The following is a 25,629-nucleotide window of genomic DNA, read 5'->3' as shown; positions in this document are numbered from 1 at the left end:
TATTTTATCAACTTTGAATAATTTTATGTCATTGGCAAATTTTATCACTTCACTTGTTCCCATTTGCAGGTCATTTATAAATTTATTAAAAAGCAGTGGACCCAGAACAGATCCCTGGGGCACTCCACCATTCATCTTCCTCCATTAGGTAAATTTACCATTTAGCCCTACTCTCAGTTTTCTATTTTTAATCAGTTCGCAATCCACAATTGGACACTGCCCCCATCCCATGACTTTTTTATTTCTAAGAAGTCTCTCATGTCGGACTTTGTCAAATATTTTCTGGAAATCCAAATACACTACATGAGGGGTGGCAAACTCCAGTCCTTGAGAGCCACAAACAGGCTTGGTTTTCAGGATATCCATAATTAATATGCATGGGATATGTTAGCACCGCCGGCCGCGGCAAGCCGCGACCAGGGCCGGGTGTCATGGCTGCCGGCCACGGTCAGCCGCATTCAGGTCCGGGCCGGCGGTCGCACAAAATATAATTACCCGAGGCGTCGGGCTTCATCGAGGGCTCCTGCGGGTGCAGGCAGCCCTCTTCCTGTTCCTCCAGCAGCCGATGCCGCGGCCAGGATCAGCAGTGTGGTCCCACAACGATTCGGCTCCTCCCCCTCTGCTTTCTCTATTTATTTATTTTTAATTTTTCTATACCGAAGTTCCTGTACGAATACTTTAGATACTTTAGAAAATGAGGCCCTATGTCCGGTTTTCTAACATCTAGTATTTAATTGGGAATGAATAATTATGATTTATGTGAGGAATATATGTAAAATAGAATGACATTAATTGTAAAAGTAATGGAAAAAATGTGTAATGGGAATGTGGTGGAGCTTGTGGCAGAGTTAGGGGTGGAGCTTGGTTACCCCCCAGTCAGAAAGATGTTCCACTGGCCCTGACATGCAGCTCTCACACACATATGGCCTGATTTTAAAACACGTGTGAGAATAAAAATCAGGAGTTATGCATGTGGCCGGGCCATGTGAGCGCTGTGCGCATTTTCGGAAGGGCCCAGCCACGTGCATAACCCCCATTATGCACTGAAGTGCCGAACCTCTAGAAAGGGGCAGCCGGGGGCGTGGTCTGGGTGGGGAGAGATGGGGTGGGGGGTGGGTCAGGACAGTGCCATTTGATGCGCTGTTCCCTCCCAGGCCTCCCCCAGTTCCCTCCCAGTCCACTCCAATTAAGGCCCGATTGTGTAGCTGTGTGTATTTTTCTAAACTTCTGCCCCCATACCATGTGCGGAGCAGGCCACCTACCCACACATGCATGCGTGATCATGAAAATCAGGCGTGTATGTGCGTGCAGGACCCATATTTTATGACATGCGTGAGCCAACGCATGCATATTAAAAATCGGTGCGTTCATGTGCGCGGGCCAGGAACAGCGTGCACATGGACGCGTGCACACGGCTTTGAAAATCCGGCCTATAGGCTCTAACTTACATACACACACACACTCTCTCTCTCTATCTCTCTCTCTCTCACACACACACATATATTCTCTCAAGGAATACTGCTGCTCACTGGGCCTCTTCTTCAGCCACTGTGGGATGGGGTCTATGGCAACCACAGGATGGGATCCACAGCAGCCCCGCTGGGCTTTGTTTTCAGCCATTGCAGGCTGGGGTCCATGTCAGCCTGCTGGGTCCCTTTTCTCTCTTCTCTGTTTGAGGGAAACAAGCCCCCAATTCGGCCCAAGCTCTGTGGAGGGGAAGGCAGATATGGCATAGGCAATCCTGCATGCTGCAATCCTCACCCTTCTGAGTAACCAGTTCACAGGTAGAAGTTGTAAGCTTACAGCTTCTGCCTGCGGGCTGGCTGCTGAGAAGTGTAAAGATCGTAGCATGCAGTAACAGACTAACAGTTGACGGTAGAGAAGATCTTCACCCACGAGCTGCAATTTATACTCTAAAGAGCCACTTGCAGTTTGCGAGACAGTGGTTGGCCATGCCTGGAATAGATGTCTCTTGCTGTACCACTCCTTTAAATTTTGATCACTGGAATCTTTCAGAGTATACTGCTCTTCTACAATGAATGCATCCTTACACACTGTAACAAACAATTATAATAAAAAAGGAAGCATGATTTTTTAAAGAAAATTTCAATAATTTTTAATATAAAACAGATACTATATACTAGAGCAACAGTTTGTAGCACAGGAAATAACTTTTAAATACCAACTGATATTTTATGTGTCAGAGCTGCCAGTAATGTCAGCTCTTTCTCTAAGATCTTATGCTTCTGTATTGACAAAAGCATACTAAGGGCAAGAGGCTTAAAAGCAAGACTAGCTTAATGTCTCCTGGATGGCTTGGACTTCAGTGACAGCTCTGGGCTACTCCTGGCTTTCTACTTCTCACATTAGTGTATCCTAGAACACTCGTGCTCTTTTTCACTTAAAAAGAATTAAAAAAGTGTTTAAAAAAACCCAGCACTGGCCAATAGGTTCACCTATTACAGATGAACTCATAAGCTATCACAGCAAATACAGAAGAATGATAACAAGACACTGGATCCTATGATACATATCAATGGAAAATGACTGGATAGCTCTGTGTTATAAAGAGACATGCTGATCTTGTTCTGACTTTTTACACATATGAACTTGTATTTCTGTTTCTCTTAGGGAATTCAGAATATCTCTGTGCACATAATGGGTAAAACCAGGCCTGGCTAAGCTTGTCCCTTATGACATATTACCTTAGTTGAACTAAACACACTCTTTTAGAATGACCTCTTTCCACATAGACACTCACGACAGTTAAATACACAAGGAGGAAATGACTGAATAATTGGAATAAAGATCACAGACAGGGATTGATAGCTGTAGAAAAATTATTAAGGAGTTATTTAGTTAATGTGAAGAACTTTGTAACGCAATAGAAATTAGCAGAACAAAGATAATCACTAATATAGCTAGTGTAATTGCTTGACATAAGACCTATACGCTCTAAGAATAAATATGCCATTTTTCTTAGCTTGCCTGTAATAAGAAACAAATCATGAGATCAAATATATTAACGAGCATTTACTCATGAGGCTAACTATGCAGATGTCAGGGGAAAATAGGACATCAGCAACCTAACCACACCTAATTATTGCTGATATGATTAGCAACAGATAGTTGAGGCCTCAACAAATGGCAAGAACATATGGAAGTAGCCCAGAGAAAAAAACTGGGACATAAGTCAAGAAAATTTGCATAAAAAGACCAAAGTCAAGACAGACTGGTTAGATCAGAAGAAAGAATAGCTCAAAAGAAAAGCTTTTTGGATATTAAAGTGACTGATGACATATGCCTGATCTCCAGCACTGTGTTTCTGATTTTCCAAGTTATATAAGACTCACACTGGAAACAGTAAGGGGAAGTATCTTTGTATATATTCTTAATGCACAATCTAATCTTGTATGCTTTCATTGCTTATTCTCAGAATTATAAGTGAAACTTCTATACGTATAAATAAGTATGTTGTATATTCTATGACATAACCACCATTCAGCCTACCCATGACCCTAGCTGTCTCATTTTTTGTTTTAAGCAAACTGATCTAGACCTGATTCTGCTCCTCAGACTTTAATTCTGATTTCCCTAAGGCAAGCAGGACTAAAATTTCCTTTATGTAATGAGCTAAAACCAGGAATGCATCTGGCTATTGGTGAAAAATGGAGTCTGTTGTAAACTGTCCTTATGAATACATGGCCTCATAGTTTAATTTTTGCATTTAGCTTTGTCAAGCAAGGCTCCCCACACATACCAAAAAAAAAAATTAAGGGAAACTGATCTCCACCCTCTTAATGTTTAAAACACAATAACATAGTAAATGACAACAGAAAAGACTAAAAAGGCCCATCTGGACTGTGCAGCAGTGATTTTAACACATCTACCCAGAGTAGATCATATTCCCACATGGAACCCAGCCTCCAATCCTGTTGTGTCCAACCTATTCATCTGTTTCCCATTAAAGACATTTTTGGTTGGGGAAAATGACAAGCTCATATGTTTTAAGAGGACCAGCCAAATATTTTTATGAGAAGGACTGTTCAGGGTAGCTGTAATAGAATGAATGTGTTACCCATGGTTACCAGCTGCATGGTGCTCAAGCGGCTCCTAGTGGAATTTAATATTTTTGTTGCTCCATATATAGACGTGCTCCAGTTTAGAGGCACTGGAATGAGCAATATCTGCTCTTTTCAGCATGCTGCCTTAGAGCAGTGGTCCCCAACCCTATCCTGGGGGCCCACCAGCCAGTCAGGTTTTCAGGATATCCACAATGAATATGCATGAGAGAAAATTTACATGCACTGCCTCCATAACATGCACATTTTCTCTCATGCATATTCATTGTGGATATCCTGAAAACCTGACTGGCTGGTGGGCCCCCAGGACAGGTTTGAGGACCACTGCCTTAGAAGAACCCAGCACCCTGTACAGCAATTTGGAGGTTCCAGGGGAGATAATGCTAACTAGTTTTCCTCTTGCCAAGGCATGGAACAAGATATGCGTGCATGAGTACCACGGGGTACATCATTTCCACTATTAGTGAACTCTCAAGAGTATGAATGGCACATTCTGATGCTGGACTATTAAATCGTATCAGCCAGTATTAACATCTATTGATGCCCTTGCAATTTAGAATTCTTTTGCAATGCAATATTCTACTTCATGTCTGGAATCTGCCAGGAAATAAATGAAATGGTTGGACTCAAATAGAGTGGATTCCATAGTTCTGTTTCAGAGGTGGAGGGACCAGGCCAGAGTGTACATCCAAAGCCTACCCCCTTGCATAAAATACTGCTGATTTTAAAAGATGGTGTAGTAGCTGGTTACAAATGGGCAGAGATTAAAACTGAACAAGCATAAATTGACTTAGCATTCAGAAGACAATGCTTTTATAGTTCATGTACCAAGTTCCTAAAAGAGTCTACTAATGGATTATACCGGGACACTTCCTGTTACGGTAGAAGGCTTCAGAATCACCTAGACTCTTGCTTCTCTGCTAAGAACTCACTAGGCATATTGAGGTATGAAAAGCAGGATGATGACAAGCTTATGGCACACTGCACAACTGGCACTCAAAAGTAGAACTATCAACTCAGAATGAGCTCCACTGACACAGGAAGTCACCAGCCTAGGAATTCCAGTGGCAGCACCTCTGTGAGACACCCAGATTTGATACTTGCACCCTGCTCCTTCTGCTTGGGTCACCAAGGGACAAGGAGTGCTACAAAGTTGACAATTACCAGCCCCATAGACAGGAATCCCAGCCATTGCTTGAAAGTGGCACCTACTAGCTGAGTCAGGAATGCAGTTGGTGAGGAATAGCTCATGGCCAGTGCTGAGCAGTGCCATGCGGAAGGTCCACAATTAGATCCCTAAGTCGGGGCTGGAGATGCTATGGAGGAATGTTCACAGCCCCCTTGTTAGATGAGGGAGGGAGTCAATCATAGTCATCATTAAGGGTGATACCTGGTGACCAGATTTAGCACCATTGCTGCAACGATCAGACTAAGAACAATGGGAAGGTGGGTCTATTAAAATAAATAAGAGGAAAAATCCCTGGGTAGTTGTGAATAAAAGCTGATAGAAAAAGTAGAAAGGAAGAACTAGCAGGCCAAAAAATAAAGCAGTCAAGATCCATACCTGTGAAGCAAAGGACTGTCGCTACAATAATTGGGTTAGATGTGTGAGAAAAAGGAAATACAAATTGGGAACCCCTACACAAGTTCATTATGCCATAACCTGACTGGGATAGATTCTGATTGAGCTAGCAGCTCAAAAGAAGAAGCTCCCAGGAAATAAAAATCTAGGTTGCCAGACTGATGTTTCCATCATGCTAACTCGATGAGTATCCACGTATACAAAATTCAGTGCATTTTTACTCTCATTTTGCATTAGAATTAGCATCTCTCCCTAGATATATTGAAATGCTGACACTAGGCAGTAAATAAGGAGTGAACTCTATCACTGCATGTACTTTTGCTTTGATTACTGGCACAAACCCTGCAGGTAAAATGTGCCTGCAGAGTTTGCAGTAAGACGGACAGTTTGATTCTTGCCCTTTTAGTGCCTGTGCGCACCACAAATCTGACCTGTTGTCAGGGAATTGTAACCTTTTCCAGCATCTTCTGCTTGTCCATGAAGTTCATAATATGAATAAGAAAACCTGAGAAATACTCTGTCAACATGGACAGAGAAAGAGAGAAGAAGCAAAAGAGGGAAAGTGAAGACGGGAACACAAAAGAGAAAGGGAGGAAGAATGAAAAAAAAAGAAAACATCCCTGAAGAAACAAGCAGCCAGATGTCTGCGGAGATACAGAGCATGTCTGCTAAGAGATAGAAAAAAAAGAGCACATTCCCTTGCTCTAAATATCAGGCTTTGGGTTCTCTTCTTCCAGCGAGGCATCACTATGCAGCTCAATATTGTAACCTGCAAGAGACAAAATGGAAAATCCTAACCCATCATTATTATCAGCTATCATTCTTATACTGCAGTGCTCTATACAGAAATGATTGATAACCAAACAGGGATGGATTGATAACCAAAGCAGCACACAGGGATGGAATAAGGATGCCTTGTGCCATGGGCAGTACCCCAAATCTGGTCCCCCTACTCCCTTACTTTTATTACTATTTATCATTTCTAAAGTGAAGCTAGACATATGCAGTGCTCTACAGATACACATAAGAAACAGCTCCTGCTCTATGGAGCTTACAGTCGAGTCAAGACAAACATATATGACAAACAAGAATTTATGGGAAGTACGGTATATTTATTGCAGAGAAGTGCTTAGGATTTAAAAGTGGCTTAAAAAGGTGAGTCTTTGAACTGGATTTGAATACAGCCAGAAAGGGAGGAAGAAGCACAAAGTCAGGAAATCTATTCCAGCCTTACGGCACAGCAAGTTGGAAAGTGTGGCGTTGGGAGTTGGTGGTGGAGGAGAAGGGCACATGATAAGAGTGACTTACTCGATGAACAGAGTTCATGAGGAAGGGTGTAAGGAGAGATAAGAGAAGATAGATAATGAGGAGCTGCAGGGTGACTGCATTGATAGGCGAGTAAGAGAAGCTTGAATTGTATGTGAAAATGGACAGGAAGCCACTGTAATGACTTGAGAAGAGGAGTTACATGGTCACAGCGATACTGAAGGAAGATAAGTTATGTGGCTGAATTTTGAATAGATTGACCTGGAGAAAACTGGTTCAGTAGGAGGCCAGCAAAGAGCAAACTGCAGTAGTCTAAGCAGGAGCTGATTAACGTGGATGAATATTTCGGTAGCCTGCCCTGAAGGAAGGGACAGATTTTAAAGATGTTATAAATAAAGAAAAGACCTGCTTTAGCAGTATTTTGGATGTGTATAAAGGAGGAGAGAGAGGCATCAAAGATCACCCCAAAATTGCAGGACAAGTGAACCAGGAGGATAACAATACTATCCACAGAGACAGAAAAAGAGGGAAGAGGAGAAGTGGATTTGGGGACAAAACAAGAAGCTCAGTCTTGGCCATATTTAGGTTAAGGTGATGATGGGGCAGTCAGACCTCCTTTATCCTTAATCTGGCATTGTATAGGACCCCCTCTAAGCTTGGACCCATGATGACTGACTCATCTGCCCCACCCTTCCTCTTAATCCATCAGTTGCGGCACAGGTCCAGCAGTGCTTTATTTTACAGGGTACTGATCAGGCACATATAGCTTACAATTGTCAGCTTAGTCTCCCTACAATCACCGTAAGATCTGATGCATTTTTCTCTTTTTCACATCCAGTGATGGAAAAAGACTGACTACAGAGAGATAAGGAAAATCTTCTCATTCTCCCCTCCATAGCTTAATATAGTAATATAGCATTTGCTGGCAGATATGGACCATGTGGCTCACCAGTCAGCCCAGTTGCTTCTCTCCTACACTTTGCAGGAAGCCATCGTACATGAAGTATCTCTCCCCAATCATTCCATCCTGAAGAGATCATGCATCATGCATAATGTCATTTACCCCTATCCCCCCTTAGCCCGACCCATCCCCACCCCCTCTCCCCCCTCATAGCCATCCCTTGATCCTTGGGCCTCCTGGCCGCTACCACCTCCCCGAGTACACCTCTCTCTCTTTTGCACCTCCAGATTCCCTTTAAATAAACTATATCCTAGTGAACACTGTCGCCTAATTAATATAGCCGGTATGTACCTGTACATACTTCAACTGTACATAGTCTCCCTCTTCTATTTTTTATTTCATTTTTGTTTCTGTTGTCTTATACTTCATCTACCTACGCCTTTCCATCCGCTCCCCATCCCCTCTTTCCCATACCCCCTCCCCCACCGCTCCCTCCCCCCGCCATCCTTGCCCCTTTTGGTTCTTTTTGTATTCTGATTTTTGGTTCTGTTATTAATGTTATATTGTTATATTGTTTCATTGTATTTCCCGCCTGAGTTCTCTGTAAACCGGCATGATGTGCTTCACGAATGTCGGTAAATAAAAGTTAATAAATAAATAAATAATGTACAGGGATTCAACTGAAGGGGATGTGACTGCTCATCGTCCATTTCAAAGGGGTATAAAAGGCTATAGATTTTGATGTAGGCTGAAGGACCATTATTTATCCCCACTAAGAAAATATACAGCAATCTTGCGTTTCATAGGCGTCAGAAAGGGTAGGCTGCAGGGGCCATGGCCCCAACAAAATTCGGGCCAGCAAGGGCAAGAGAACAAGCCTTTGCAAATCTCGGGCCGCAATTCCTCTCTGCTCTCCCAGCTCCTCCTGCTGAGAAAATACAAATGCTCTGACCCTCCCTCTTTTGTGCAGCTTACTTGCAGTAGAAGTTACACTTAAAGGCAGAACTTCTGCCAAACCAAAAAAGGAACAGGAGCACATGAAAGCCTGGATTTTAAAAGGTTTATGCGCGTGGCTAGGCCTTGCTCCTCCATACTTTAACACGGCTCTGAATTTATATCAACCAGAACGGAGTCTGTGATCCGAATCACAAAATTTGCTATGTGTCACTACTTTCAAAGCAATTAGACTGGATGAATTCAGAGTCTATTTTATGTCAGGAGCCTATCATTTGGAATGCTCTCCCTAATATGATTAAGACTTAACTTGCATTATTAAAATTCAGAAAATTAGTAAAATCTCATTTTTATGAACAAGCCTTTTCTAATGTGATTTGATGACTCAGGATTTAGGTCGATGTTCTTAATTACTGATTTGATCTTGGAATTTCAACATTTCAAATCTTTTTAGTTTGTTGTATTTACAGATCTTTATGAATTATTTTATTCATCTTATTGTATTGTGGTTATATTTCATTAATACTCAATTTATACCTGCTTTCTGAGTTTTTATGCATTGGCAGCATTGAGTACTAAGTTGAGATTGACAGTTCTAAAGAACAGAGATTGTATATAGCTAAATGAGGGAATTTATGATTAAAGGAGTTTGAACGTTCATTTACGTCAGATTTAAGTTGGTTAATAGCATAACAGCATAAGAGTACTGGGAATGCGACTGATTGATATTTATACTTTTTATGTTTTTGGATTTTATGTTATTCTTGAATATATGTATGTCTGTTTGATGATTATGGACATATTGTAAACTGCCGATAAATGGTGATTGTCAGTCTAGACATCTTTTAAATAAATAAATAAACAAACAAACTGTGTTTGAGCAAGAAAGTAAGCCAGATAGCATGCCTGAGTGTGTGTGTGTTTGTGTTGTGATTCTGCTTGATATGCAGCCTCCAAACCACCAGAGGTTATACAGGAGCTGCGCCTGTCCTCTCCCCAGCTTTACTCTCAGTGACCTCATGACTCTGCATTTCCCTGCCTATTTAGCCCTGCCTCAGTCACACTCTGGGCCTTGCCATTGAGTCTGTCCAGCTCCTTGCTTGGCCCCTCGTCTCTATATACCTTGTAGCTTTCCAAAGCCTTCTTGTCTCTGTATACCTTGTGGCTCTCCATAGCCTTCTGCCTTGTTGCTTCCCTAAGCCTTCTTGTTTTCCAGTTTGCTTTGTCTTTTACTCTCCATGCCATCTGCTATTCCTCTTCAAGAATTGTCTAAGTTATGAATGTATTAAACTGAGCCATGAATGTATAGACCCATGCCATGTACTACTCCTCTTTTAAGTATCGACCTGAGTTATGAACGTATTGATCTGGCCCCATGAATGTATAGACCCATATTATGAATGTCTCCTCAAACTATCGAATAGCCATGATCTATAAATGTTTCTTGTGAACCGTTGTGATCTTTATTAGGAATGTCAGTATATAAAATGCTTAAATAAATAAGTTAAATAAATAAATATGCCTTCCTGTTTCCAAGCTTGCTTTGTGGCTTTCCTAAGACTTCCTGTTTCCAAGCTTGCCTTGTGTCTTCCCTAAGCCTTCCTGTTTCCAAGCTTGCCTTGTGTCTTCCGTAAGCCTTCCTGTTTTCAAGCTTGCCTTGTGGCTCCCAATCCTCCTTTCTCAAGCCTTGCTCCCTGGCTCCCAAGCCTCCTGTCTCAAGCTTGCCAGTATTAGTAACTTCTGTTTTGTTCCAGTGTTCCATCCCTGACCTTGGTTCCTGCCTGAGCTCCAGACCCATCAGACATCAGTCTTCAGCTCTGCAGCCTGCATCCCAAGTCTGCTCTGGCTATTTTCTGGAGGAAAGGAAGGCCTGGGACAGACTGAGTTAAAGGGAGACAGAATATGAGATAGACTGTTTCTATTGTGTGTTGGTTATTGGAAAAATAATAACAATTGAGCATTAAAAAAACAAAACAAGGAATAAAATCAATAATTACGGAGGGGAACTTCCGGTTAAGATGGCGGCATGAGAGAGACGCTCTTAACATCTTTGCGAACATTTCTTAGTTTCTTTGAAGAAGTGAAATTATGCCTCCAAAACGTAAGGGAAAGGTGAGGGTATTTCCTATGGAACCTTTACCCTCACCAATCCAGCAAGAAATAGTTCGCTTTTTGTCTGCACCTACTCGTCCAGGAGCCGATGATCCCGCTGGGCGAAGAGACGAGGGAGAGCCCCTTATGCTCTTGGAGGAGGCATCGCTGAGCCCCGATCACAGGAAACCGCCGGCACAGAGAGACGACGGAGGAGACAGCGATGTTGACCCGGGGAATGTTAACGCTTCCAGGGTCACCTCAGCTTTGGAGAGGAGTTTTGCCCCAGATACGCCGAGGATGACTACAACAACGGCTACAACCAGTACCACAGAACCCGCAGGAGAAGAGGAGTTAGCTGCGGGGGAGTTGATACTGCCGGTACAACTAGCCTCGGAAATCGCTGAAAATCCTCTACCGCCCGCTGAAGCAGGTAGGGGGGAAACCAGCGGTGTAAGGGACTTTTCTTCCCCTCCTGTCCTCCCTAGTCCAGCCGGTGTGACCCTACAGGGACTCTGGGATTTGGTCGTAGGGTTTAGGCTGGAGATGAAAAACGCATATCAAACATTGAATCAAGCCAATGCTAAACAACTCCAGGAGTTGGCTGCTATGGAGTCGAAATTGACTGAGACAAATAGAAGGGTTATGTTATTGGAAAAGGAAGATGAAAAAACGAAAGATTTTAAAGCTGCAGTTGCTAAAGACCGCCTGAGACTGGATAGACGAATGGAGTCACTCGAAAACAATTCTAAAAGTTTAAATCTTTGTATATTAAATTTCCCTCGTATTGTTGGAGAGACTCCATATGTTACTCTTAAGAAATTCTTTACTGAAATTTTGGGTTTTTCTGCTGTAGATATGCCGGTAATAAATACTTGCTATTTTTTGCCTATTTCCAAGAATAATAGGTCAAATGAGCCTTTTCAAGGCAATTTGACGAATTTCCTAGAAAATTCTGAATTAACAGTAATTGATAAAGGAACTCTATTGATATCATTGGTTACAAATTATGAAGTAAATAAGATTGGGTATTTCCTAAAGTAAATTTTCATAATTGTAATTATTTATTTATTTATAGAGTTTTATATACCGTTATTCGGGAAGCCATCATACCGGTTTACAAAGTGAATAAATGTTTTAACAAAGAGGTTACTATATATATTGTATACTATGATTCTAATGTAAAAATCTTTCCAGATTTAGCTTTGGCAACACAACAAAGGTGTAAGCAATTTTTAAATTTGCGTGCAGAAGTATTAGCTTTAGGATATACCTTCTTATTACGTTTCCCTTGTAAGTGCTTAGTAAAAAGGAGGGACGAATGTAATATTTTCTTTTCCCTGGAACAGCTGGCAGGATTTATTGAGTTTAAAAAACAACCCACGTCCTCCCCAGAGATATAATTAAAAATAAGTAGGTGAGCATGCCGCAGTATTCTTAACCCTTTCTTTTGATTTCTTGTTAATTGTTTAAAAATTCTCTCTTTTTCTGTCCCCATTAGATCTGGTATTAGAATCATTGACCGTATTAAGTAAGAAGTCATATATTATAAAGATTTTCTTTTGATGTAATTCTCTTTTAGTTTATCTATAATATGACATCTGTGATTTGTTATAAATCTTTGATTTGTAATTTTCTAAAAGCTTATAAATAAAGGAATTAAAAAAAAAAACAAAACAAGGGGGGAGCAGCACAGTAATTGTTCGCAAAGGGCAGAAAATGCTAGCACTGGCCCTGAGTGCAATGCTGGGTCAGAGCACTGGTCTATTGAGATCTCTTGGACATCTCAGTAGATCCAAATGAGAAGATCCATTCCTGTTACTCGGTCTCAAAAGGGCTAGCAATCGGCAAGTCTGCCTGGCTCATTATTGTACTTGTCCTCCAGAAACTTCTCCAAACTTTTAAAATCCAGCTATACTACTAGCCTTGGTGACATTGAATAACAACTTCTACATATTAATTGTGTGTTGAATGAAAAACTCTTAAATTCAATGTTTTAAATTTTCTACATTAGTTTCATGGACTGTCCCCTAGTCCTTGTACTACTTGAAAGGATAAATAACCATTCCCTATTAACCTGTTCCACATTATTCTCTAAGCTGAAAAGCTCTAACATAATAAATATAAAGAAAAGTTAAACATGTTTGTTTAAGGGAGCCATTCCATCACTATCATCATTTGTTGCCCTTCTCTGTACTGTATCTTTTCTAGTTCCACTATATCTTTAAAATAAGGCAACCACTATTGTACCCAATACTCAAGGTAAAGCTGCACCATAAATTTATAGATTATGATATTCTCAGTTATTCTTAATTCCCTTCTGAATAATTTGTAACATTCTATTTGCAGTTTTGACCGCTACTGCACACTGAGCTGAGGATGCTGGCTGGCCCATGCTATCTCCTAAATATGGAACCCCAACAATACATACGTATATATGGGATTTCTTTTCCCTGTGTGCATTTCTTTGCATTTGTTGACCTTCAATTTCATCTGCCATTTAGAGTTGCAGTTTCCCAGTCTTATAAAGTCCTTTTGCAATTCCTTAGTCTACTTGTATTTTAACTACTTGCATAAGTTTGGAGCATTTTGTTCTCTGTCCTTTTGGAATTTGATCATATAATCCTATTTTCTATCCTTGAACCAATTACCAGGCCACAATACATTGCCTCTTATCTCATGCTTTTTCAATTTACTGAGGAGCCTTTCATGAGGGATTTTGTCAAATGCTTGCTGAAAAGCCAGATACACCATGTCATCTGGCTAACTTTTACTCACGTTCGCACTTATACCTTCAAGGAATTCTAATAGATTGTTAAGGTGTTTCACGCGCCGGCCGCAGCAGACCCGAGGCTCGGCCCCCTCACCTCTTTCAAAGTGATCTAGCACCTGGTCCCTCATCTCTGGCGGCTGTGGGCCGCCGGCTCCATCCTCGGACCGCCCCTGGGGCCTCTGGTTCTGCTACAGTTCCTGATGATCTGCGTCAGGCCTCTCTCTCCGTATGGCCCGCGGAGAGATGCCGTCCTGACCAACGCCTCACCCCTCCCTAGGCATGCACGCACAGCTGATCCTTTAATAGGACCTGCGGCGGGAACCTGGCCACAGCCCCGGATGATGACATCGGCTAAGCTCCGGTGTATAAGGCCAGGCTCCGCTCTCTCAAATTGCCTTTGCAACAGGTCCCCTCCCTAGTCCAGTATTCGTTGCTTCTTCTGTTCCTGGTTCCTGATCGCCTTCGTTCCTGTTCCCTTGTCCCAGTATTCCTGTTTTTCATCTCTCCTTCAGATTGCTAACCTGGTTTGACCCTGCATTGCCTGACGATGCCGTTGCCTCTCTCCAGCCCCGTACCTCTGCATCGCCTGACTATCAGTTGCCTCTCTCCAGCCCCGGACCTCTGCATCACCTGACTACTCTGTTGCCTCTCTCCAGCCCCGGACCTCTGCATCACCTGACTACTCCGTTGCCTCTCTTCAGCCCCGGACCTCTGCATTGCCTGACCATGCCGTTGCTTCTCTCCAGCCCCGGACTTCTGCTTCATCTGACCATCCTATGACTCTCTCCTCATGTAGACCTCAGCCTTGCTTGCCACTGCTTCCAGACTGCCCCCAGCCCAGAACCCAGCTTGCTAAAAGACGCCTCTTCAGCCTTTGTCCTGGACATGGTTCATTCAGGCTTCGGCCTGCTCTTGCTCGGGTGTCCTTTGTCAGACTGTGTTCCTATTGGTGCCGGATCCCCGGGACTCTGCCTTGTCCAGTACAGACTGACTCCTACATCAGTTGCTGCCTCTGGGCTGACCTCGATCCACCCATCAACGACCACTGACAGAGGCCACCTAAGTCCAGCCAGCCCCATCACTCAAAGGCTCAAATTGTGGGGACCCTCTCTCGGTGGGGACCCGTAGGATCCCTCCTACGGGTAGCGTCAACTCCACTTCGGCCCAAGGGTCCACCTCCGGCGCAACATAAGGAAGACTTCTCTTTGTTAAATTCATATTGCCTCTTCCATATTATATGAGGAGGTGGCAAAAGGACAGATGTTGGGGAAGAGGGTGGATGCTGGTGAAGGAGGAAATAGAAGCTAGGTGGTGGCAAGGTTTAAGAATGGAAATGGAGGCATTATATAGATGATGGGTGATGTGTACATGGAGGAATAGGGAAGGAGGTGGAAGGGGTGGAAGACAAAATGAATGGGTGCGTAGGAGAGAGGAAAATGCAAAGATAGGTGAGATCTGAAAGATCATAAAAGATTCAAACAGAATCTTAAAACCTGGCTCTTCAAACTTGCATACCCTGACTAACCGAGTACTCCAAAGACACGCCCTTTCAGACTGACATGCCTCTACACTTCTTAATAATTCCCCAACCCCCCCTCTTCTCATCCCCGCCTCCTCATACATCCCGGCTCCCACTCCTACCACCCTCCCCTCTTCCCTCTACACCGCCTACATCCTGCCACCCTGTTAATAGTTAAAATTTCCCTCTTCCTATGCTCTCCTTTAGAGCTATTTATTTACCCATTTCTCCTCTCGAATTATTTATTTAACCATTCTTCTCAAGTTGATTTAGTTATCTGTCTCGTTACTATACTTTAAATTATTGTAAAGCTTGTTGCTATGTTACGTTAAATTGTGAACCGAGGTGATGTTTCTAACGTGCCCCGGTATATAAAAAATCTTTAAATAAATAAATAAATGTGAAAAAAAACTTGGGAGAAGTGAAATGATATGGCAATGAGAACAGATGGAATCTGAGAAGAGAGAGATGGAAAGAATGAAGGAGAAAGACAGAACATGGGTCCTTGATAATGGCCCAGTGGCAGCAATAAGTAGAAACTAAGTCTTGGAAGGGGGAGTGTCCTAGTCCCCTGCACCCCCACCCCCAGCCACTCATGCCCTATCCATACACAGCTTGGAAAAATTAGAGGGAACACTGCAGTGTATGTAAACACCATGCATATTCATTGTGAATGTCCTGAAAACCAGATCTGTTTATGGAACTCCAGGACAGGAGTTGTCTAACCCTGTTGTAGAAGATGTGAAGGACTTACCCTCTGGAGTGCAGTGGTAGAGTGCTTTGTGCAAGATGATTCCATTCTCCGCACTGCCAATATCAGATGCCTGAGAGTCAACAGCAGTAGTCACCTCCTCCATCTCCTCCTCATTCTCTGAATCCACCAATACCAACATGTCTCCTGCACCTGGACTTCTGCTCTCAAAAGGGACAGAGAGGAAAAAAGAGAAACTGATTTCAAAGTCATGAAGCATGCAAGATGAAGGATCCTTGCTCCTGAGATGCACACAGCATCTCTAACCGCAGCTCAGCTGAGCTGGGAGCTGTGCATTCATGATAAGACAGTGACAATGGCCTGCCTTAAGACTATAAAATATAGATCCCATCTATCCATCAAGGACATCAGGTTCCTGGATGCCTTTACCAAGTTATTTCTGAGCATGTGTGCACACTGCATGTAACTTATTTGGAAGAACAAAGAAGTCGAGCATTTACAACACTGGACCCTGATTCAGGAGAAGTCCTGGGACATGAGTTCAAGGTTCACCTCTGCTACTGACTCTGTGTAACTTTGGGCAAGTTACTTTATTTTCTTGTGCCTGCGGGACCCAATTCATAAGGCAATTGTCTAAAACTGTCTTTCCCAATCAAAAAAAAAATCAGTTTAAATATCTGCCTACAAAAGGTTTCTGCCCAGGTGTGGAACAAAGAACTACTTTGTGTGATCACCAAGGAGGGGGGCAGGAGCATCAGAAAGGTAAATGTCTCTGCCTAGTTGCCCCTAACTTGAGCCACAGCATAGAAAATACTGTGGGTCACATCAAGGTTTTGGATGTATCCTTGTTACTTGATTTTCCAGAGAAAATCTGTGGATTCAGTATATCTGTGCTGTTACATGATGGGCTGCTTTGAATCAATGATCATTTGGTCTGAACTCATTGGTAGGTCACATAAAACCTACAGGCAGATCCTTAAGTAAAATGCCCATGAGAAAAACCCTGGAGTAAATCCCAAGTATGAATCAGACTGGCAGGGTGAAAATTATTTAAATAATCTTATGTCTACCATCTGTAAAGCTATGATAAGAAGCAAAGTCTGGTTTGCATTCTAAGGTGATGTTAATTTTGTGGCAGTTCTTGTGACTCGGTCCCAAGGGGACAACACTTGGGATGTGCCCCTATAACTAAACTAAAATTGATTTAACGAGTTCATCCAGACTCCAATAACATACATCTGGCTTTGGGTTGGCTTCCTTCTCCCGATTTGTCTCAAGAAGCCATACTCACCTTAAGATGTTCCCTGGAGGGTGGGGTGAGAGGAGAAAAAAGGAGAAGAATGAGTGTTTGAGACATGAATGCTGAAGCCATTCCCAGTTCAGTAGCATTCATTTCTTTTTATACATATTTGCTAATACGAAAAAGTTGTACAGTTTATATACTCCATTATTTTTGTTTCATAAATATGAATGTGGCAACAATGAAAGTAAAAGATCAGCTTGCATTTTTGGTTTACAGTAATAATGCCTTGAGGGTGTCACTGTGGTATGGGAGCCTTCCAATTTCCTGTTTCTCTAGGGAGATTTAGGGGCCAGATCAGTAGTGTAGCCATTGGAGGCCTCTGCCCACTCACTTTTGGCTCAGGCTTCTACACCTAACAGCAGGGCCATGTCATCTCCTTAAAGAGTTAGGGGGACTGAAGCAATAGAATCACTGCCAATCCATAATCCCCTGCACTTTTAAGAGGATAATTTAAACACCACTGCCCTTTAGCTAAACTTGTAAAAGTAAAATACTGTTAAAAAAAAGATCAAAGCAGAAAATGCCTGCTGGGAGACTCCGTTATCAGATTCGGGTTTGGATGCCAGGGCCAGGCCCACAGGCCTGTAACGTATTGCCGATTACGGAAGCGGGAGCCACGCAATGGGGTGCTGGTTACCTGGGCTATTCGGGGGCGTACACGTGCGTCCACCATTTTGGGCTCCCTATGTGCCACATGTGCTTGTAACTGGAAGCGGCAGACAGACGGCTGCCCTGCGAGCAGACGGCAGTCAAGTCCAGAGTGGCGACTCATCTTCTTCAAGGAGGCAGCGGCCTGGGTGTGTCAGGAGAGCAACAGAGCGATGATCATGCAGGGGGACCCTCCGGGTCGGCGGTACAGGCTGCAGCGGACGTCGCAGCCAGCCGTGGAGCCGAAGCATCAGCTACAAGTGTGTCAGGTACTTTATTGAACAGCGAAGAAACAGACACACCCATGGCGTGCAAGGGCAGGGAACATGGGAGTGAACCTGGGGCTACGGGTAAAGGTCAAGGGAGGTCGTCTAATACGGTGACTGTGGTGCGGGGGGAGAAAAGGAAACACAGTAGGAAGCAGGCCGTGAGGGTGGGCTCCAGTTCCAACAGTTTGTCCAACTCGTCAGGTTCAGAATCATCCTGTGGCGAGGGCACTCCCAGGCCTTCAGAGGATGCGGCTGAGACGAGCAGGGGGCCCACCCGTGCTGACCACTTTGTAGCAGTTGCAGGAGAGCGTTCCCAGGGCATTGTGTAAGAAAATCAAGAAGCGCATCTCTGTGGACATTTTTAGATTAGTGGAAGGGGAGGAGGAAAAAGTGAGATAGAAAAAAGGGCAAAGGGCAGGAGGAGGCAAGCGGCCCTGATATGACAGTACCGAGGAACATAGTTAATTGGACCAGGGCTTTCCTCAGGATGATCAGCATAGTAGGCCAGGATGATCCTGCACAGTATGGGCCGATGCTGAGTTATGCTGATACTATTCTCGAAGCATACAGGGAATACGAAGGGTGGGCTTCATTGAACTACGATGAGCACTTCTGAGACAAGATGGAGGAAAGTCGGTTCATGTCTTGGGGCACTCAGGACATAGGTCTGTGGCTTAGGCAGATGAAGCGTAAAGCGGCCGACGTGGGTGCACAGGGAATGGCTGCGCAAAAAAAAAGAAGTTTGGCTGGTGCATTGTCCCTGCCTGCGAATAGTAAGGTCTGCTGGTGCTTTAATATATCTGCTTGCAAATTTTCAGGACTGTAAGTTTAAACACGCCTGTTCCATGTGCACGGGGTCTCACTCGGCAGAGAGGTGCAGAAAAAGGCTTAATGCAGGGAGTTATGCAAAAGCAAAATAGAGATAACTTATACGCCAGGGTGCCAACTCCTATCCAACTTGGCAACATGATAGTTTGGCTCGACTGGTACTCCAAGCGAAGTGCAACTGGCAAGATCATAAAAGAGTTTTGATTTGGGTTTAGGATTGAATTATTCAGCTCCTTTTTTCATTGGGTGGTAGAACAGTGAACTGGCGTGCCTAATGTCATACACTACCTAGACGATTTTCATTTGTGGAGCCTGGCGATTTTGATACTTGTGCTAAATTGCTAGCCATTTTCCAAGACATGGCCAAGGAGTTCACTGTGCCATTAGCCAGGAACAAGATCGAAGGCCCATTCAAGGTCCTGTCCTTCTGGGGCATAGATCTCGATTCGGAGGAGATGGTTTCTAGACTTCCCACAAGCTGTGCAAGTTGCGCAAAATGCTTAAGAATGCACTAGTGGCAAAGAAGTTAACATTGGCCAGCATTCAGTCCCTCATTGGTAACCTAAACTTCATGTGTAAGGTCATCCCCATGGAGATGGTATTTCTTAGAAGGTTGTCCTGGGCTACCGCGGGCATCAGCCGGTCACATCATTTTATCCGAATATCAGCAGACATGAAGAAGGATTTGACCATATGGGTCAATTTTCTAAACAAATTCAATGGGGTATCTGTGTGGCAGGACCCCCCCCCCCCCCGGCTTCCAACCACGACTTAGATATTTACTCGGATGCATCAGGTGGCTGGGTATTCGGATTATAATGTCAAGGTACTTGGTGCACCGAACCTTGGCCGGCAGCTTGGAGGGATGGGGGATTGATGAGGAACATAACGTTCCTCGAATTGTTTCCCATATCGGTGGCACTAGTTGCACTGGGCAGAAGGCTGGTTACAAGAAAATAATCTTCTGGTGTGATAACTGGGCAATGGTTGAGGTCATCAATAGGCACTCTGCCAAATGCTCGGGTGTTGCTGAACTTTGTAGGGAAATAGTTCTGAGGTGTTTGTGTTTCAATATAACAATTAGAGTGTGACACATGCCCGGGGTAAGCAATGGGGTGGCCGATGCACTTTCGCATGCTAAATGGGATTCATTTCACATGCAAGTTCCAAACATGGATGCTACAACATTCCCAGAGTGCCTATGAAGCACCAGAGTCCTGTTCAAGAAGCATTAGCCCCAGCAATGTGGGCCTCCTATTCCCGGGGATATGATCATGAGCAGGCATTTTTGAAGGGGCACAGATGGGTACGAGGTTGGTACTGGCTAATCTGATGATCCAGTATGTAGCAAAGGCAAAGCAGGCTGTAGCGTCCAGGGGAGCAGTGGCGAACCATCTTGCCGGATTCTCCTTTTTCACCAAGGCCCAGGGGTGGGGTCGGAGGGCGGATGTAAGGAGGGATTTGAGGGAGTCCATCATGCATGAGTTACTCACATACGCTTTGGAATGCCCTACCAGCAGTGTGCAGTTCCAATTTTGAGATTCAACTCTTCAGGGCAGCGTTCTCATTGGCCTTTTTCGGAGCAATGAGGGTGAGCGAGTTAGTAGCCGAATCCAAAACAGACGGTGGTCACCCAATGGCATGCTAATGCGTAGCGTCTATATCAAGGATGGGGCGGAGTTTCTACTAATCCATCGTTCAGAAACTGACCGGGAGGGGAGGGATGCCACGCTATGCTTGAGGAGAGTCGATTCTTAAGTCACTTGCCCATTAAGTAATTTGGATCTATACTTAGTATACAGACTGACCGAGGGGCTCCATTTACTGTTGCACACCGATGGGGTGCCACTCATTAGATATCAGTTTTCTGCGGTGCTTAAACAGGTGCTAGCTCACCTGGGAAGGAACCAAGGGGATTTTGGCACTCACTCATTCAGAATTGGTGCAGCAACGGCGCTGTGAGGGCAGGTTTAAACATAGAGACAATTCAGAAAATAGGTAGATGGAAGTCGGCTGCGGTTAATTTGTACATCAGGGGGCTGGATGGTATCTAATGATGCCGTTAATTTGTGTTGCAGGTGTGCCCAGCGGGCAAAGGACCGTCTGGATTGTGGGATACTCCTTCGTTCATTGGGCAGTCAAGAGGGCACCAGAAGCGACCATATGGGGTCCATTTGAGGCTGGCATACTCCGCGGTCTACATTGACTGAGTTGGTCACTGAGGCATGCTTTGGGAGCATCTGCACAGCCGCAGGTTGCAGTTATTCACTTTGGCGAGAATGACCTTGAGAGATTGTCATGTAGGCAGCTACTGAAAGCGATAAAGGAAGACTTTAAGGTGTTAGCTACTTTATTCACATGTAGTTGCCTGGTATGGTCCGATATCATACTGCATAGGAAATGGGGTGACTCCAAGTTGTGGAACAGGGGGTGCAGGAAGTGGAACAGGCAGGTGGGTGCATGCGTGCTGAGTTTAGGGGGCGTCAGATCCAGCACAGTTGGGCCGATGCTCAATGCGGGGGGCTCTACATTTTTCAGACATAGGGCGTGACTTGTTCAACAATGCATTGCAGGCGGCACTGGATGAAATCTTTGCTGTTGGGGGATCCTATGGCCGCAACGAGGTGCTAGGGGAGCAGGAGGCAAGTTAACTACTGCCTCATGCTGGTGACGGGGGTACCCGAGCGGGGGGCTTGGGAGGGCATTGTAATGTCGGACTGGCTGCCCGGGCAGGCTAATCGCCCTTTTCCTTTCTAATCCATTTCATGACCTTGGAACCTTGTTACCAGAAATTAAAAGGGTTTTGTAATCATTGCCATAATAACCCACAAAGGACAGGGTAATGATGTCATTTTTTAGAACAATAAAGCCCCAAATACAGTGGTTTTGAAATCCAGCCCTCACGATCCCCAAGTATATCCAGTTTTTACGACAACCACAGAAAGTTATGAAATATATTTGCACACCAGTTCATTAAGGGATATGTTAATTTACATAGCTGTTTACCATGTTTGGATAATGTGGACACCATATTTGATTGAAACCCTCCACCATGAAATCAAAAATTTAATTTTTCTGCCTGTCCTTACCTTTTATATACAAGTATGGGTTATAGTACAAAATAACAGTTGTGACAATCCCAACGACCAGCAGAAACAGCAACACTAGTCCGATGACAATGCCCACAATATTTGACGGCTCTGAAGTAAAAAGAAAGGGTTTATTTTCATAGTCATACTCTGAACTTCACCCAGAACCTGTCTCGCATTATGCAGGGACATTTACACACCTATAAACCCAAGATTGATGACAGAGGATTTATCTTCATACAAAAATGGTGACTTGCCTATAAATCAGGCCCAACGTGAGGGATAGATGGCAGTGTGGTGGGAAACAGGGTTCACTCTGAAGAAAGAAAGGTAATGAATCAAGTGCTTCAGAGATTGGTCCTGGGGCTGGCTCTGTTCAATATCTTTGTGAATGATATTATGGGAAGGTTAGGATGAAAACTGTCTTTTTAAGGATGTTGCTAAGATCTGCAACAGAATGGAAGCTCCTGACAGAATAGACAAGGGGAAATTTTAAAAAGCTCAGGGAGTGGTCAGCTACTTGGCACTTACGTTTCAATATTAAACAAATAGGAAAAGCATGCAAAGGCTTGGCTTCAGGAATGAATTTCAACATAGATTTGTAGAAAGGATGTGTGTGGGTGTAAGGGGGGTTGTCGTGGAAATTTGTTTTGAATGGGGTGGGTGGATGTATGCTGGGACTGTAGGTGGGATGTGTGGAGTGTGAGGGTGGATGTGTGGGTATAAATGCTTGGGTGGATGGAATGTGGGTGGTGGGTATGTAAGAATGTGGAGTAGGATGATAGGAGGGTGGAGGTATATAGAGGAATCTATATACATGGAAAGTGAGTGGAAGTGTATGAAGAGTTGGAATGGATATATATATGGCTGTGTTTGGGCATTTGTGGGAGTTGTGTGTATTTGATGGATGTGGAGATGTAGGAATATGTGGATATTTATATGATGGTGGTGTATGTGTGTCGGGAGATGTGTAGCTGGGGGGGGGGGCGTTTTGTGGTGTGTGGGGGGGGGGGGGGGGTAACCTGAGTTTCCAATGGGACATCTTCTTCAAATTATTCCTTTACTTGTAGCCTGCCAAATAGACCCAGCTGCTAATTAGGGCCAGATTTATTAAGGCTTTTTCTCAGTGACTATGGAAAAAAGCTTAGTAAATAAGGACATACGTTTTCCACTACTGTTTCACTTTTTTTGCAACTAAGTATTATTTGTGCTTATTCCATGCAGTCTTGAAGTTACCATTTTAATTTCCATCATTCACTCTGGAAGGGCATTCTATGCATCCACCACTCTTTCCGTGAAAAGGGTATTTCTTGACAAAAGGGTATTTCCGATCCCTGTTCTTACTGTACATATTGTATTATTCTCGTCCTGTGTTACCATTGTATTATTTTGCCCTGTGTTATCCAGTAGGGATGTGAATCTGGCTTCGGACGATTGAAAATATCGTCGATATTTTCAAAATCGTCAGAAATCGGGGGCTCCCCCAAAACGATAGGAAAACCCCAGGATATTGTTCGTGAGGGTTCTCTTATCGTTTTGGGGGAGGGCGGGAAAAACAGCACACAAAAATAACCCCTAAACCCACCCCGACCCTTTAAAACTAATCCCTTAGCTTCCCCCACCCTCCCGACCCCCCCCAAAAACCATTTTACAGGTACCTGTTGGTCCAGTGCGGGTCCCGGGAGCGATCTCCCGCTCTCGGGCCGTCGGCTGCCACTAATAAAAATGGCGCCGATGGCCTTTGCCCTTACCATGTGACAGGGTATCCGTGCCATTGGTCGGCCCCTGTCACATGTAGGGAGCACTGGATGGCCGGCGCCATTTTGATTAGTGGCAGCCGACGGCCCGGGAGCGGGAGATCGCTCCCGGGACCCCCACTGGACCACCAGGTACCTGTAAAAAGTTTCGGGGGGGGGGGGGGGGGTCGGGAGGATGGGGGATGCTAAGGGATTAGTTTTAAAGGGTCGGGGTGGGTTTTTTGTTTATCGGCTCGGGCGCAGCCGATAAACAAAACCGCAATCGGACCGGACGAAAAAAACCCCACGATGTGAATCGGAACCGGAATCTGAACCGATTCCGGTTCTGATTCACATCTCTATTATCCAGTGTATTTTTTTGCCCAGTGCTACCACTTTTTCCTCCCTGTATCTACTCCTTGCCCTTTCAATCGTCTCTTCTCCTTTACTTCCAAGTTACTATTCACCTTGTTCCTTGTAATGCATTAAGTTCTTTGTAAACCGATATGATGTACCTACAAATACCAGTATAAAAAAAGCCATTAAATAAATAAATAAAATAAATAAATAAATAAATTATACCCAAGCCAGTCTTCTCAGAGCCTCATATCATGACCTAAGACTGCCCTGCAAGTGCTCCAGAATTAATTCGCCAGACTTGTTTCTGGATTATCGAGGACGGCCCATATTACTCTTGTATTCTGCGATCTCCATTGGTTGCCAGTCCAAGAACGCATTCTGTCTAAGGGGCCACTACTCATCCACAGCTGCAAAAGAATGATTCCTTACTATGGATCAATCAACAGTTCCGCATCTATACCCCAACATGGGCACTCCACTCTGCTCAAAGAGGTTTACTTGAGATACCCTCTTTCCATCATGTATGCTTAATCGACATCAGAGAGAGACTTTTTTTTTTTGTCATTGGACCCACATTGCAGAGATCACTACCAATGGATCGACGCATGATTGAATGTACTCCAGTTTTTAAAAAGATGCTTAAGACACACTTATTCTGATTAGCCTTTGATATATAAATAGAATCAGCATTTGAATAGTTGAGAACTAAACTTTGCTCGTGGGCATTTCAGCTAATCTGGCTTGGGATGATATTTTGTCTAGCAGTTTTAATGTTTTTGTTTGTTCTATTTTTTATATGTTGATTTTGTAAGCCGCCTGGAGCTGTGAATGGGCAGCATATAAATTGATGAAATAAATACATAAATACATTTGCTGGAGATATTTGCATTTTATTTCTGCATGCCAAATTTGGTGAAATTCTGTCCCTTTTTTGAGAGTTGCTATGCCTACAGGCAGACGGATGGAGAAACATTGATCCCTTTTATATCATCATCATCATCATTTATTTATATTACACTTTCCCAACAAGAAAGTTCAAAGCATACTTCTTTCCAACATCCTATGGGTCCAATGTAGTAAAACCCGTGCTAAAATTGGCTTTAAATTTTAGCACATGTTTTTCTTTGCACCAGTGGAACATGGGATCCTCACAAGATGTAGTAACCTATGGCCTACAAATGCCCCATGCTAGAAGTAAAAAGCATGCTAGAAGTAAAAAGCATGCTTTTTTTTTTTTTTTAACACAGAGGCTATTTGCATGCCTTACAACCGCAAATCCACACTAGCAGTAGAGGGTGTTACGCTTGGGCTCCGGTCAGGAGGCGTGAACACCACCCAGCAGGGTGGCTCCAGGTGGAGAGAGACAGGAAGCTAGAAACAGTGTCTGGTTCCAGGCTGGGTCAAGGCAGGCAGCAATAAGCAGTGTCTAGTTCAGGCTGGGTCAGAGCAGGCGGCAAGGAGCAGAGTCTAAGTTCAGGCTGGGTCAGGGCAGGCTGCAATGAGCAGAGTCTAAGTT

At 43.9% G+C, this 25,629-nt stretch overlaps 1 protein-coding gene across 3 annotated transcripts in view; it reads right to left on the bottom strand.

Annotated features, from left to right (window-relative positions):
- Positions 1–2,105: 2,105 nt before the first annotated feature.
- VSIG10 (V-set and immunoglobulin domain containing 10) overlaps positions 2,106–25,629 on the bottom strand; it is a 52,740-nt gene continuing 29,216 nt past the window's right edge. For all 3 annotated transcript variants that reach the window (XM_029571357.1, XM_029571358.1, XM_029571359.1), the window contains exons 6-9: positions 22,018–22,128; positions 17,172–17,184; positions 15,923–16,080; positions 2,106–6,433 (exon numbers count right to left, since the gene is read on the bottom strand). In XM_029571357.1, coding sequence (XP_029427217.1) covers positions 6,369–6,433; positions 15,923–16,080; positions 17,172–17,184; positions 22,018–22,128 — 347 coding nt within the window. In that variant the 3' untranslated portion in view covers positions 2,106–6,368. The remainder of the gene's footprint in view (positions 6,434–15,922; positions 16,081–17,171; positions 17,185–22,017; positions 22,129–25,629) is intronic.

Source organism: Rhinatrema bivittatum, chromosome 11 (genome assembly GCF_901001135.1).
Source record: "Rhinatrema bivittatum chromosome 11, aRhiBiv1.1, whole genome shotgun sequence".
NCBI lineage: Eukaryota > Metazoa > Chordata > Amphibia > Gymnophiona > Rhinatrematidae > Rhinatrema > Rhinatrema bivittatum.
The sequence above is the reverse complement of the archived record's forward strand: the minus strand, read 5'-3'. Positions and strand labels throughout refer to the sequence as shown.